Below are 14,855 nucleotides of genomic sequence, written 5' to 3' on the forward strand. Positions count from 1 at the left end.
CTTATTGGTATTAAGCATACTGTGACTTTGTCAACAATGATGCCGTTAGAATGTTGCTAGACCTACCTCTGGCTCTCACGGTCAGTGTATCACAATTATGTGGTTATGTATTCTTTACTTTTATTTTTTATTCATTTATTCATTTTATTCATGTGGCATATGGGATCTTAGTTTCCCCACCAGGGATCCAACCTGAACCGCTTGCATTGGAAGCAAAGAGTCTTAACCACTGGACTGCCAAGGAGGTCCCTTGTAATTATGTATTATGTAATACAGTCCCATGAAACAGCAAATGTAATAAACATCTTAAAACATTTTTAAAGAAAGGGTCGACAGACCTCACCAGACCGCTGATGAGGGTCCATGGCATAGAAAAGTAAAAAGGCAATACAGAGAACAGCATGATCTGCTTTAGCTTCAAACACCCCCCTGGCTACAGTTGGAAGAGGGGGTTATAAGGGTAGAATGACCCCTGAGCTCAGTCCACAGAGGTTACTGGATTTAATACTTGCAACAATCACAAAAAACAGGCATGATTATGTCCATTTTAGAGGTGAGGAAGTTGAAGCCCAGACTTCAGGTAATTTGCTCACTGAGGATTGCAGAATTGGGATTGACATACATCTCTGACCTGAAAGGGCAGAGAGGGTCCATGGCCAGAGATGGCAGCATGTGACAAGAAGTCAAAGGTCAACAATATCTGCTTGGCCTCCTGCCCCAGCTTGGATCCCTGTGCTGCACAGCTTCACCCATGAAAGAATTGCCAACCCGTCTTTCCTTAAGCCTGGTTCTTTCCTCAAATCGGCCCACATAGGCCAATTACACAGCTCTGAGCTGAGCCAACTAAATATTTCATGGGGATTTTAATTTAACTCTAAAGAAATTCATCCAACCCTGAGAATAGGCTGTCACCTCAAGAAATAGCACCAGGGAGCCCTTGGACCTGCCAGTGACATTGCTACTTCCCCGGGAATGCTAATGCTTCTCTGGGTTTGGCTCTGAGCCTTGTAGGCTCAGCCCTGGGTGCATGAGTAAATCTCTCAGATTTGGGCTCAGATGTGCTCAAAAAGGGCTTCCAGGGTGGCTCAGTGGCTGAAGAATCTGCAGAAGATGCGGGTTTGATCCCTGGGTCAGGAAGATCCCCTGCAGGAGGGCATGGCAACCCACTGCAGAATTCTTGCCTGGGAAATCCCCTGGACAGAGGAGCCTGGTGGGCTGCAGTCCATGGGGTTGCAAAGAGTCGGACACAATTGAATGACTGAGTATGCACGTACACATAGATTCAGAAAGGTTCTGATCAGGACCTTCCTCGGAATGGGAAGCAGGCTGATTTGAATGTGTGTGTGAGAGAGAGACAGGTGACTAGCTGGTCCTCCTCCATGTTCCCATATCCTGGACTGAAAGAAGGGAGGGGAAGGGATGGGGTTGACCCCCAGTCTCCTCAGTGAACAGGGCACCCATCATTGTGCAGGTGCCATGGGGTCCTATTAATTTACCCTCAGCCTCAGCCCACGGCGGGTGGAGTGGGAAGCCGCCTGCCTTACGCAACAGAAGAGCAGCTGTGTGCATTGCTGAAACCTACTATTAGGGCGTCTAAGTGATGGCTCCTGTGGATAACAGGGGACCCAGGAGTGGGCGTGAGCTTCCCGGCACCTTCAGATCCCGTTGCCGCTCAGCACAGGGACCCTGGTGCATCCCGGCAGGTTCCCTGAGCGGCTCCCTAGGTGGAGGCAGGAGAGGAGAAGAAGGTGCCCAGCAGGTAGATGGATCAAAAGACAGAAAGTGAGCACATAATCTAATTTGAAATGGGCTGAGCTGCAGATGTTAATCTGCTCCACTGCGCAGCACGGAAGGCCTGAGGGCTGGCGAGATTCTGGAAGCTGGTCCTTTCTCTTCTGGCCCGCCTGGCTCAGCCCGGCCCCCCCCCCCCACCCCTTCAGCATCTGCTTCTTCCCAGAGGGTAATTAACACCTCTCCACCTTAATCACAGAGCGTGGGGGCCCATTCGCCTCTCGCTTGGGCTCCCTGTAGCCCTGGAGTTACAGGGTGCTGGGGCTGGGGAGGGGGCAGGGGGAGAGGGGAGCCCTCTAGTGGGGATGTGGGGCTTTGAGTCCTCTTTAGGCTGGAGAATGAAGAAGTGTATCCGGAGCATGACCTGAATTTGGTTATAATGACCCAGCTTCCTAATAAGTCCCTCCTGGTGCAGGCTCGTCAGGTATGTGTCAGAAATCAACCTGATTCTGCTGTTGGCAAGAAGGGGCTGGAGGGTAGGCCGTGTCTGAGAAGTTGGCCCCCTGTACCCTACCCTGCTGGCTGCACTGGTTTTAGAGACTTACTGTGTGTCCACTTTGGGAACGTCACTATGAACAGTGCAGCCAAAGAAAGCAGTCCTGAGAATATGCGCATCTGAAGACAGATGTCTCTGCTTCCAAGCTGTGTGTACTTGAGCAAATTAGTAACCTCTCTGGGCCTCAGTTTCTTTGTTAAATGGAGCCTGTGGCAACTACATAAGTTAATTTTTTTGACAATATGGTCCTTGCTTCTTATAATCTAATGGGGAAGTTAATTTATGTGCATGAATGATCACAACAACAATAACAATGTTCACACAATAATAATAATAAGAGCTCTCATTCAATGAGAATTATTCTGTGCCAGACATAAACCTTGTATGAGTTGTTCAATTAATTCCTGTAGAGGCTCCATGAGGGTGGGAACTGTTGTTAGGCCCACTCTCTCGATGAAGAAATTGAGGCACAGAGAAGGTAAATCCTTTCTCAAAGTCACACAGCCAGTAAGGGTACGGTTGGTATGTGAGCCCAGGTCCCTGTTCTCAGTTCAGTTCAGTCGCTCAGTCGTGTCCGACTCTTTGCGACCCCATGAATTGCAGCACGCCAGGCCTCCCTGTTCATCACCATCTCCCGGAGTTCACTCAGACTCGTGTCCATCGAGTCAGTGATGCCATCCAGCCATCTCATCCTCAGTCGTTCCCCTTCTTCTCCTGCCCTCAATCCCTCCCAGCATCAGAGTCTTTTCCAATGAGTCAACTCTTCGCATGAGGTGGCCAAAGTACTGGAGTTTCAGCTTTAGCATCATTCCTTCCAAAGAAATCCCAGGGCTGATCTCCTTCAGAATGGACTGGTTGGATCTCCTTGCAGACCAAGGGACTCTCAAGAGTCTTCTCCAACACCACAGTTCAAAAGCATCAATTCTTCGGCACTCAGCCTTCTTCACAGTCCAACTCTCACATCCATACATGACTACTGGAAAAACCATAGCCTTGACTAGACGGACCTTAGTCGGCAAAGCAATGTCTCTGCTTTTGAATATGCTATCTAGGTTGGTCATAACTTTTCTTCCAAGGAGTAAGTGTCTTTTAATTTCATGGCTGCAATCACCATCTGCAGTGATTTTGGAGCCCAAAAAATATAAGGCAATTTATGGCAAATGCTGCCTAAGTGGTATAAGCAGTGTTTCAGCTCCATTTTCCCCCTGTATATATTCACTTTATTATTACTTCTATTCATTTATCTTTGGCTGCGTCAAGTCTTGGTTGTAGCATGTGGGATCTTCTCTTGTGTGGCTCTCAGGCTCCCTGTTTGTAGCACATGGGCTCCAGAGCGCTTGGGCTCAGGAGTTGTGGTGTGCAGGCTTAGTTGCCCTGCGGCATGTGGGATCTTAGTTCCCCAATCAGGGATTGAACCCACGTCCCTTGCATCGGAAGGCAGCTCAACCCCTGGACCACCAGGGATGTCCCTTACCTCCCTTTTTGATTGAGAGGAGGGAAGGCTTATTCCTGAGAAACTGATAGGGAAGTTTATATGGAGGAGATAAACTTTGAATGGACCTTGAAGAGGGGAGTTACTGTTGGACATTCCAAGTGAAAGAGCTATAGGAGGTGTGTTTGACTCCCAGGGGCTTCAGGAGGAATACTGGGAAATGAGGCTGAACTTAGAGAGGTGGGCAGACCATGAGGGCCTGACTCCCAGGCTACACCTGTAGCTCTGCCTGTGTGTCAGTTTACTAACTAAGCAACAGGCAGGGCTACAGGTATTAAACGTGTTAGGATTACAGACCTGATTCTGCTTAAAGTACTTCAGGGCCTTTCCACTGCTCTTCAAGTCACTGCATCTTCTGCCTGCCCCTCCAGCTTCATCTTACAGCACTGTTCCCAGCCGTGTGTGCTTTAGACACCCTGGGCCTCTTCTAGCCTCTGGAATGTCCCCAAGCTCCCTCCTGCCTCAGGGCCTTTGCACATGCAGCAACCCCCCCACCCTGAATGGGAGTGCTCATCCCAGGCCTTCTCACTGGTAACTGTTGTTCGGATAACTGAGTCTCATCTTGAGAAAGCTCCCATGAAGACTCTGTCAGCCCCTGTTCTCCCTTCTTATGGGGCCACAGATGTCTGCTGTAAACACTTAGTGCAGCTGCCATTTCACAGATTTCTTCTTCAACAGTCTGGCGACTGCCTCTGCTGCCATCAGGGACTCTGCCTGTGTTTGCTTACCCTGTATCCCAGCACTTTGCTCCCTGCCTGGGGCAGGGCAGAGGGTCGATAAGAGGATGCTGTTACAGAGGGAAGGATTGCTGGAGAGGGGGCAGTGGGTTCTGCCTTCCCTGACATTCCACACTCCAGGGCAGGTCCCAGGACACAGAACTCACTGGGGATCCTGTGAGCTCCGTGGTCCCACGACACCCTGGGCCCAGATACTCTACCAGAGCCCAGCATCCTTTATCCCTCCCTGGGAAGCCAGGCTTGGTGAACCTGGGGCTCCTTCCTATCTGGGTCATTATAGATAATGCCCTCGCTGCTCTCACCACCTCAGGCCTGGCCTTGCTTGGGATTCTGTGAGCCTTTTCAATATACAAAGGATCTCCAAAGACATTTACCCTGGAATGAAGGCTTCCAGGAATGCTCGATACAGCCTTATTCTGTGTAGCATTTTCTCATTCCAACTGTATCCTCCCAAAGCTTTCCAGTGTTAAATAACACAATTACAGAGTTAAATAAATGCCAGCAAAGGATGTGAGGCACTATTGGGCCTGAGTAGCAGGTGAAACAAGATCTGTGCCGATGTGAGCAGCAAAGGAGTAGAAAGCTGGTGGCAAGGCAGGTGAAGGAGGGCGGCCGGCCTCCCCAGTGGGCAGGAGCCCCAGGGGACTGGGAGGCAGTGGGGGCCGAGTTAAAAAAAGCCCAGAGAACAAAGACCTGGAAGCTGACCAGAGATAGCATGATGGATCCAAGAATTCAAAGGGAGCTGGGGAGGCCACTGAATCTGTTGTCCCCAGAGGAGAGTCGTATAACAAGGAAGAGGCTGTGGGCAACGGCTGGGTTTCTTTTCCAAGCTGGATGTCAGCTTTTCCCTTGAGATTTCTAAGCAGTGGTACAGTATGAGGCCTAAGAGGGTCCTTAAGTGGATAGGCAGTTACACCAGGGAGGCTCACTGGGTCGGTTCTGCTGTGTGTGTGTCCCAGGTCACCTAGGAAAGGCCACTAGGGGCCAAATGTCCAGAGACCTCTGCCCATCTGGAGATGGAACAGGCCTGGCTGCCCCTTGACGTTCCTACAACTCATCATGGGTTAAGATGTTGTCTCCAGAGGCCCTGTTGAGATCCTCATCATTATCAAGTTCATCATCATTTTCACTATCAGTATCATCTTAACATCAAACATTAATCAGGGACTTACTTTGAAGCGGGCCCATGCTCAGCATTTATAAGCATCATCTCATTCACTTTCTTAGCAATTCTGGGAAGTGGGGGCTATTATCATCCCCACTTTCAGGTAAACAAACTGAGGCTCAGAGAGGTTACATAACTTTTGTCCAAGGTCACACAGCAAGTAAGGAATAACAGAGCCCAGATGGGTCTGGCCCACACTGAAAGCTGAGTCTCAGCCACCCTGTCTACTACCTCCATTGCCCCAAGCAGGTGTGTGTGGGGGGGACTCTACAGTGTGTCGAGTTGATAGGGCTCTTCCACACCCATCATCTCTCTTGACTCTCACATGATATTGATAGGCAGGCATCACCCCATTGTATAACCTGGTAAGCTGAGTCCCAGAGAGGCTAAGTGAGTCGTTATAAACATTTGGTCAGCAAAAGGCCAAGCCAGGTCTTCTGACCCACCCCGTCCTCTCATTAGCCAGGCTCCATGTGAGAGAGGAGCTCTTAGACAAAGGAGGCAGGGAGCTGAGGCAGCGGAGGTCTGCCCAGGGTGCCTGGGCACTGCTGAGGGCAAGGGGTAGACTTTTGCCCAAAAGGGGGCAGCAGGCGCCTGAAAGAGAAGGAAAGGGAGACAGGAAAGCTTTGATCCTTCAGCTCTTTCAGGATCTGGTGCTTTGGGCGGAGGCCTCCCTGGAGGTGTTCTCGGGGAAGCACGGGGTGGGGTCTGCGGGCTGGAGCAGGCACGGCCCAGAGCCCTGCTGTGAATTTGCCATCTTCCAGCCAGGCCTCTCATCCCAGGAGAAGAGCCGCGGCCACCCTGAGCCTTCAGGCTCTGATAGCGATGATGGTGGCAGTTTCGTGTGACCCCGTTCAACCCAGGAGGCACAGGGTAGTATGTTTTGGAAGTCACCTCCAGGCTGCCTGCAGTCTGCCCTCCCCTTGTAAATTCCACAAACATCCAGGAGATAAAAGAGGGGATCTCTCAGAGGCAGAACATGAAGCTCTTCAAAGAGCACTTTCAATCAAAAATGGGAAGAGGAGAGAGGTCTTTCTCTCAGAGGGAATGTATTTATACACCCCTGTGTGTGTGCGTGACACACACACACACACACACACCCAGGAACCAGGAGCATCGTGATGCTTACAGAATGCTCTGCCTGTTCCGTGTTCCCATTCCTCCCTCTCCTCTTTCTCTAGCTCCAGGCGTCCTACCCTTTTCTGGGTTCCCGCCCCCCCCCCCAGGGTACACCTCTAGATCTGCCTTCTCCAGATGGCATTGCATCTTTCTGGCCTTTATGGCTTTCCTGCCTTGGGCTCTACTCCCTGCTGACTAAGGATAAACAGTCTCCTCCCTGACATCTCTGAAACATCGATTCTTGGGACCACCATCATCTTCTGGAGCAAATGGGGACCAGCTGATGGAAGTTCCTCCCTTCCTAGTCCAGCAAAATGAAAGCCTGGGATCTTAGGCCTGGGGAAGAGCTTCAGAGGGCTTCCCAGGCAGTGCTAGTGGTAAAGAATCCACCTGCCAATGCAGGTTAGACATAAGAGACATGAGTTCAGTCCCTGGGTTGGGAAGATTCCTTCTTGGAGAATCCCATGGACAGAGGAGTCTGGCAGGCTACAGTCCATAGTGTTGCAGAGTCAGACATGACTGAAGCAATTTAGCACACACACGTGCAAGGGCTTCAGAGCACCTGGTTGAGTCCTTTCATTTCACAGTAGGAGAAACTCAGGCCCGAGCAGTAGAATCACTTTCCCCGGATCACAGTGAGTTTATGGCCCAGCTGTGATGAGAGCCAGGTCTTCTGATGTCCCGTCCATGGTTCTTTCACTGGAGAGCACGGCTCTCCTCAAAGAGTGACCGGAGATGCAGAAGGGCTGGGCTGAACCATCGTGATGCCCATACTTCCCTTGACTTCCCATGCCCACAATTGCTAGTCTGCAGTCCCAGCCCCTGTGGTTTCTACTTTGGTTTTGTGGCACATGACTTCCTCATCAAAGCCTGCTTTACAGGATAATGTCTTTTTAACTAAGGTAAAAATAAAAGACATGCCCACCTTTTGGAATAGCCGATCCCATGAGGTTGTTGCTGGTAATCCAGGCTGCACAGAAGCCATGGAGCGTGACTACTGCTCGCTACTGAGTCAATGAAAAAAAAAAATCCACTACATAACCTCCATAGCTTCTTCTAGCATCTCACTCTCCCCTCCCTGCCTCCCCTGCACCCAAGTTACTCTCAAGTGGAGACAAAGGAGAGAGAAGGGCTGGGCTAAAGAGGCAGCAGTGCCTCCAGGAGGCAGTTTTCTGTTTGGTCTAGCTTGGGGAGGCGTCTATTTGAGAACAGACAGAAGCGCCCTGTCCGAGGCTGGGACAGACGTTCTCCCGGGGTGTGTGGTCTTTCTGCTTCTATCCAGGAAAGCGCCCTCCTGGGATGCTGTCCATTTCTAGCTTCCTCTCCATATGGAATTGTTTTACCATAATGTTGTTGCTGGCCGACTTTATAAACTTGTGAAATGATTTCTAAATTGCAGTCTGAAGTTTGCCCTTTTGGGAGTAAGGCTGTGTTGTCGGTGGTGGAGGGGAAAGAAACTTAAGGATAGAGTTGTTGGTTTGGGTTACTTGGTTTGGAGGTATCTTTTTTTTTTTTTTAATAACCAGAAAAATGACAGGATGCTGTGGTTATCTCTTGCCCATTGTATCAGTTTTCATTTTTCTATTCTTTTCTTCAGTTCTTTCATTCCAGCCTATTAAACTCCTATCTCCTCTGCGCAAGGTCTTTGCAGGGCTTGACAGCTATTTTGCCGTAACCCTGCACAGGACTGGTATTCCACCTGCTACATCTTTGTGGTTGATTTCTGTTGCTTTACAAATGTGCTCTTGAGTGGAACTCAAGTTAGAGCCACTGTCATCGAGGGACTGAAGTTCTGAAAGGTCCTAACAACCCTATGAAGGATCCCCACAAATGAAGGCACTAACCATCCCCTAATCAAACTTCACTCCCTTCTCAAGGGTTGATTCACTTGACAGCAGTCATCAACACTCTCTTGGAGAAATATAGAACGAGCTCAAAAAGGCGTTCGTGTTTTTCGTTTTTATTAAAAATCTCTTACATCTGCACTCTAGTCACTTTAAAGCCTGGCCTCACTTTGTGAGGACTTCTTTGTTGGCTCAGATGGTAAAGAATCTGCCTGCAATGCAGGAGACCTGAGTTCAATCGATGAATCAGGAAGATCCCCTGGAGAAGGGAACGGCTACCCATGCTAGTATTCTTACCTGGAGAATTCCAAGGACAGAGGATCCTGGTGGGCTACAGTCCATGGGGATGCAAAGAGTCGGACATGACTGAGTGACTAATACTTTCACCTTCACTTTATAAGGCTCTATCTTGTTAACTGATGCTGGATCGAGTGGCTGCTTTAGCATGAGTTGGGGGTTGAGGAGCGGAGCTGAGATGGAGGAGAAACTGATGTTTGTCAATGGATGTATCCAGTGTGTACAAATCATAAATCCCTTTGTGTATAAAGTGAGGAGTGACATGTCTCTCTCCTTACTTCTTTTGCAATGATTTAGGAAAAATCGCACACATGTGTAGCATGCGTGTGTGTGTGTGTGTTCTCATTCAGAACCAGTTGGCCTGTTTGTAGACTGTTAAACACCTCACCTTTCCTCCTTTCTTTCTCCACCTTGTGTGTCAACAGATCCACCAGAATTGGTGAAAGAAGCTGAAATGTAAACCTTGATGGAAGCTAGTCTGAGATACATGCCTAGGTTATAAAACATAATTCTTAAATATCAGTATAAGTCAGAATCACCCGGACAACTTGTCACAAATAGACTCCCAGGCCCCATGACAAGAGTCTGATCCAGGAGGTTTGGGATGAGACTCAGGAACTCATATTTTAATAAGCCCTTTGCTCTTTAACATTCTTAGTCTTTTATAAGAATAAGGTGATTCTAATGCGGGTGATCCTAAACTACACTTTGAAAATCACCGTCAGAGAATTGCTTGGAAGGATCCTGGTACTGTCTAAACCCCATACCCTTGGTTTGCGGATGAAATTAAGGAAGCCAAGAGAAGTGAAGTGAGGTTGGTTAGCTAGTTAGGGCAGAGCATGGCCAGAAGTGAACAGCGCTCTGGGCCCCACCACTCTATGTATAGGGCAGCAGGCCAACAGGAAGTGAGCTTGCTTTGCAACAGAGTGGATTGAAATTAGACATGAGGAAGAACTTCCTGACAGAGAGATATCTGGAGGAGCTGACAGCACTTCCTTTCTCAAGGGTCTTAATTAAAGAAAGATTCTTATCAGGTGTGGGCGCTTGAGGTGCAGCAACATCTGGTGACTTCACATAAAGGATCAGAGACCCTTCACAGAGTTCTGCTGTGGCACCTGGATTTTGACCTTATCAGCAACAGAAGGCCAGTGGTCTAGGAAGCCTGAGGTGCAGTCCTACCTCTGACAAAGACAAGCTTGTGACGTTGGGCCACTCGCTCAATTCTTGACCTTCATTTCTTCCCTGGGAGATAAATGCGGTTGCATTAGAGTGCCTGTAATTTCCAAGGAGTCATCATTTTTATTTTCCACTGTAACCCCCTCACCGAAGCTCACGCAACACTGGGACTTGTTTGTGGGCTGAACAAGTTCATCAGTTGAATAAAAAACTCCTCATTATTGAGTATCCAGAAGTTCTGTCTGCCAATTCTCCCTTGCCTAGGGCGTTTTTAGTCTCTGTCTGACGGGTCCATAGTGAGCCTCCCTTTTTATACTAATTTACATAGTTAAAGGGGTCTAAGCTGAAACTCCAGTACTTTGGCCACCTCATGCGAAGAGCTGACTCATTGGAAAAGACTCTGATGCTGGGAGGGATTGGGGGCAGGAGGAGAAGGGGACAACAGAGGATGAGATGGCTGGATGGCATCACTGACTCGATGGACGCGAGTCTGGGTGAACTCCGGGAGTTGCTGATAGACAGGGAGGCCTGGCGTGCTGCAATTCATGGGGTCGCAAAGAGTCGGACATGACTGAGCGACTGAACTGCACTGAACTGAACCTCAGGTGAGGGCTTCCCTGGTGGTTCAGCGGTAAAGAATCTGCCTATAATGCAGGAGACACTAGTTGGATCCCTGAGTCAGGAAGATCCCCTGGAAAGGGGCATGGCAACCCACTCCAGTACTCTTGCCTGGAGAATCCCTGGACTGAGGAGCCTGGTGAGCTACAGCTTGTAGGGTCGCAAAGGGTGGGACAGGACTGAAGTGACTGGGCACACATACGTCCTTGAGAGGGACATGAGTTACAGCTTCTACATCAGTGTCCTCTCATGAGTGACTGTTCAGACCTCTGGCTGCTTAGGATCACTGCCCAAGCAGAGAAGCCAGACCAGAGTGGCGCCTCTCCATCGCTGGCGGCCTCTGGTCACCAGTCCCTGTGCCCCCTTCTCATGGGGCCCCCCTTTGATGACCTCCCTCTGTTCCTTTCAGAAAGCGGATCTGGCCGTGGCAGGCCTCACCATTACTGCGGAACGGGAGAAAGTGATTGATTTCTCGAAGCCATTCATGACTCTGGGAATTAGCATTCTTTACCGAGTTCATATGGTAAGAGATTTATTTTATAAGCATTTATGGCATTAGAGTTATTTGCATGCAAACACTGAGTTATATGGTAATAATGAATGACTCACAGAAATATTTAGATTTCAAGACTTAAATGCAAATGTGCCAGGCTATTTTCTCCCCCATCAGCTGTGAGGACTTGCAAACAGGAGGAATGGAAAAGTCACACTTGGGGGCTTTCCAGTAAAAATAATGCTTCTGCCTCACTGCATAGGGATGGCCAAGAACGATCATTCAACCCTTGGTTCGTAGAGTGTTGGCAATTGGACCCATGGGTTACTCAGGTTCCTCCAAGGTGGTGGGTCCCCAGCCCGGATGAGTCACCCCAGATTTCTCAAAGCCTTTGGCAACCTTCAGATCTGCTTCTCTTCATTCTGAGCATTGCACCTACTGAGGCAATGCAGACTCCCTCTTTTGATTAGCTGCACTGGAGAATAAAGAGCAGGTAATGTAATATTACTTATAGCTTCTTCTTCCTCCCTTTCAAAAGGAAGGACTAGACTGAGTATACAAATGAGTTTGTAAAAGCTCACCCGTGGGCAGCAGGGGCTGGATGCGACATCAAAGTTACTGGCTGGTGGGGGGAGCATCCGGAGAGGGAATAGTAACCCTTATCGAACCTGGCTCTAAGCACACATCTAGTACATGGATTTCCCCAATGATCTAGTCACTTTAGGCATCCAAGGTCATGCCAACATGATGTATTCTAGCAGCCGGCACCACAAAGCTGCTCAATAGCGAGGAACCCAGAGCTCACCCCATCTACCTGCTGAAGACCCTCCACCCTTCTGAGCCCCTTCCAGGCCCCAAGTCTCAGCCCTGGGAGAAAGGAGTTTTCTATATTTGCAGCCCCAGCCAGGGCATCAGGATCTGTGGCCCGTTTCTCCAGGAGGAAGGACTTCTTGTCTCAGAGTCCACTCGGGCAGCTCAGAAGACCACTGTCCTGGGCTGGGCCTCAGTGTCCATCATCATTGCTGCCCAGCTTGGACAGAGAGGCTACATCAAAAGATGAGACAGCATCAAAATCCCAAGCTGTCCGGGCTAAGCCAGATAGAAATGTGAGGATCTGGTCATAATCACTGCGGTGATGGAGGTTTCTGTCTTATGAATGAAGGGGGATTTTGATCTTTCCTCCTATGTTTTCCATGATAATGATAACTCCCATTCACTGAGCACCTCTTGTGTGCCAGATACTCTTCAGGCCCCTGTGATGTGGGCTGTTGTCATAGATTGGTTTGTGTCCCCTCAAAAGGACTTGTGAATTGGGTGACCTTATTTGGAAATAGGATCTTCACAGATGGAGTCAAGTTAAGATGAGGTCATACTGGAATGGGGAGGTGGAGCTAATCCAATGACCAGTGTCTCTATAAAGAAGTGGGAAATTTGGACACAGACACCCAGAGGAAAAGACAGCTGCTAAGTCGCTTCAGTCGTGTCCAACCCTGTGTGACCCCATAGATGGCACCACCAGGCTTCCCCATCCCTGGGATCCTCCAGGCAAGAACACTGGAGTGGGTTGCCATTTCCTTCTCCAATGCATGAAAGTGAAAAGTGAAAGTGAAGTCCCTCAGTCGTGTCTGACTCTTAGCGACCCCATGGACTGCAGCCTACCAGGCTCCTCCGTCCATGGGATTTTCCAGGCAAGAGTACTGGAGTGGGGTGCCATTGCCTTCTCCGAGAGGGGAAGACAAGACCCTGTGAATTTGGAGGCAGACTAGAGGGATACATCTATAAGCCAAGAAATGCCAAGGATGGCCAGCAACCCCAGAAGCTAGAAGGGACAAGGAAAGAACTTGCCCTTAATTCTGAACTTCCAGCCTCCAGAACCTTGAGATGATACACTTCTGTTGTGTTAAGCCCCCTCCCTGCCAGTCAGTGGCACCTTGTTCTGGCAGCCCTAGTAAATGAGTACAGTCATCCTGTTCTTATTTTAGAAATAAGGAAACAGTGGCAAGCAGTTCTACAAATGTAGCCAAGCCCACACACCTCTCAGTGAAAGAGCAGAGTTCAAACCCAGGAACGGTGTGGTGCAAGCCTGTGTTCTCTCTGTTGTTACTGAAAGAGTGTATGTGGGGTCCGGCTGCTCGCCACTCAGAAGCCAGTAAGCAGGCCAGGTTGGTGGAAAGAGAAGTTTGCTTTATTTCAGATGCCAGCATCTGGGGTGGAAGAAGGGTGGCAGACATCTGTCCAAAAGGTGGGGAACTCTCCCCACCCCTTGCTGGCAACCAGTGGGGCAAGAGCTTTTATAGACAGAAGTAGGGGGCTACATACAGAAATAACACAGTCAGCTCTGACCGTCATCTTTAAATTGGTCATCAGTGGTCTGAGCAGCAGCATCCTGATTGTTTAGGTCCAATCTTTCGTTTCAAGTTTGGTTTGTTTCCATTTCTTGGAGGCCAGTTCTCGGAATTGTGGCAGCTCATGTACTGGGTACAGTCTGGTCATCCTGTAGTTAATTTCTCCACCTGCTCTTTTGGTCTCTGTAAGACAGCTCACAGGATATGGCTCAGAATATTATCTGTAGCCCTTGAGAAAGAACGAAAGGTTCTTGCCTCTGCTTAATGACTACATTATTACTGTTTAGTCTCCTTTGACTGTTTTCCTTTGTTTCTGCATTTCTCACTTCTCTGATTAAACTTATCCTTTGGCTAAAGTTTTCCACACACATAGGGCAGGCAGAGGACATGATGGGGGGAGACAAGGACCATAGGTCCTGCTCTGTTTCACCGTGATATGAGGCTGTCGCCTACATTGTGTGACCTACTCATAAGTTGTCCCGTAAGTGGGGCTCTCTCCCTGTTCTCAACTAGTCCTCGCAACTGGAGGTGTTATCATTCCCATCTTACAGATGAGGAGACCACGGTCACACCTGGAGCTGGGTCTGGAATCCAGGTCTCCTGATTCACAGGGTAATGTTCTTGTCATCATTACATCGCTTGATACCTAGAGACAGCTTTCCATCCAGCACCATTTCTTGAGCTTCCCCCCACCATCACCCCGACCCATTCTCCTCCCACAGCTGAGCTCCGAAGGAGGATCCAAAAAAAGACAGAGACGCAGTCTTCCTCCAAATGGCATTTCCATGGCCAGGTCACATGACTAGGCTCTGGCCTTGAGTTCCTGACTAAGGCCGAAGGCACTAGAGGACCACCCATGATCAGATGGGCTGAGAGGAGCCATATGAGTATAAGCACAGCAGCGCAAGTGTTTTCACCGCCTGTGACATCTGCTGCTAGGCCACCTCCACAACCAGGACACCACTGTTCTGAACATCTACTCTGGACATCCTTAATGGGACCATCGGCCAAGTGTTTCCTACCAACTGCACGCCTCAGACTGTATGAGCTCATCTGTGTTCGTTCTGGGATGTGAAATTTTATATGTCAGCTTGGAGAGGTTCTAGTGCCCAGATATTCCGTTAACCCCTAGTCCAGATGATGCTACGAGGGTCTTTTGTAGATGCGATGAACATCTATGATCAGTTGACGTCAAGTAAAGGAGATGACCCTTGGTAATGTGGGTGGGTCTCATCCAATCAGTGAAAGGCCTTGAGAGCAAAAGCAGGTTTCCCAAAGCAAA

The 14,855-nt window shown here is 49.2% G+C and overlaps 1 protein-coding gene across 1 annotated transcript in view; it reads left to right on the top strand.

The window, feature by feature from the left end:
* The window catches only part of GRIK4 (glutamate ionotropic receptor kainate type subunit 4), a 401,304-nt gene that overhangs the window by 339,843 nt on the left and 46,606 nt on the right, over window positions 1-14,855 (top strand). Inside the window, 1 exon segment of the mRNA XM_042232998.1 lies at window positions 11,145-11,258. Coding sequence (XP_042088932.1) covers window positions 11,145-11,258 — 114 coding nt within the window.

The sequence above is a fragment of the Ovis aries genome, chromosome 15 (genome assembly GCF_016772045.2).
Source record: "Ovis aries strain OAR_USU_Benz2616 breed Rambouillet chromosome 15, ARS-UI_Ramb_v3.0, whole genome shotgun sequence".
NCBI classification, from domain to species: Eukaryota; Metazoa; Chordata; class Mammalia; order Artiodactyla; family Bovidae; genus Ovis; species Ovis aries.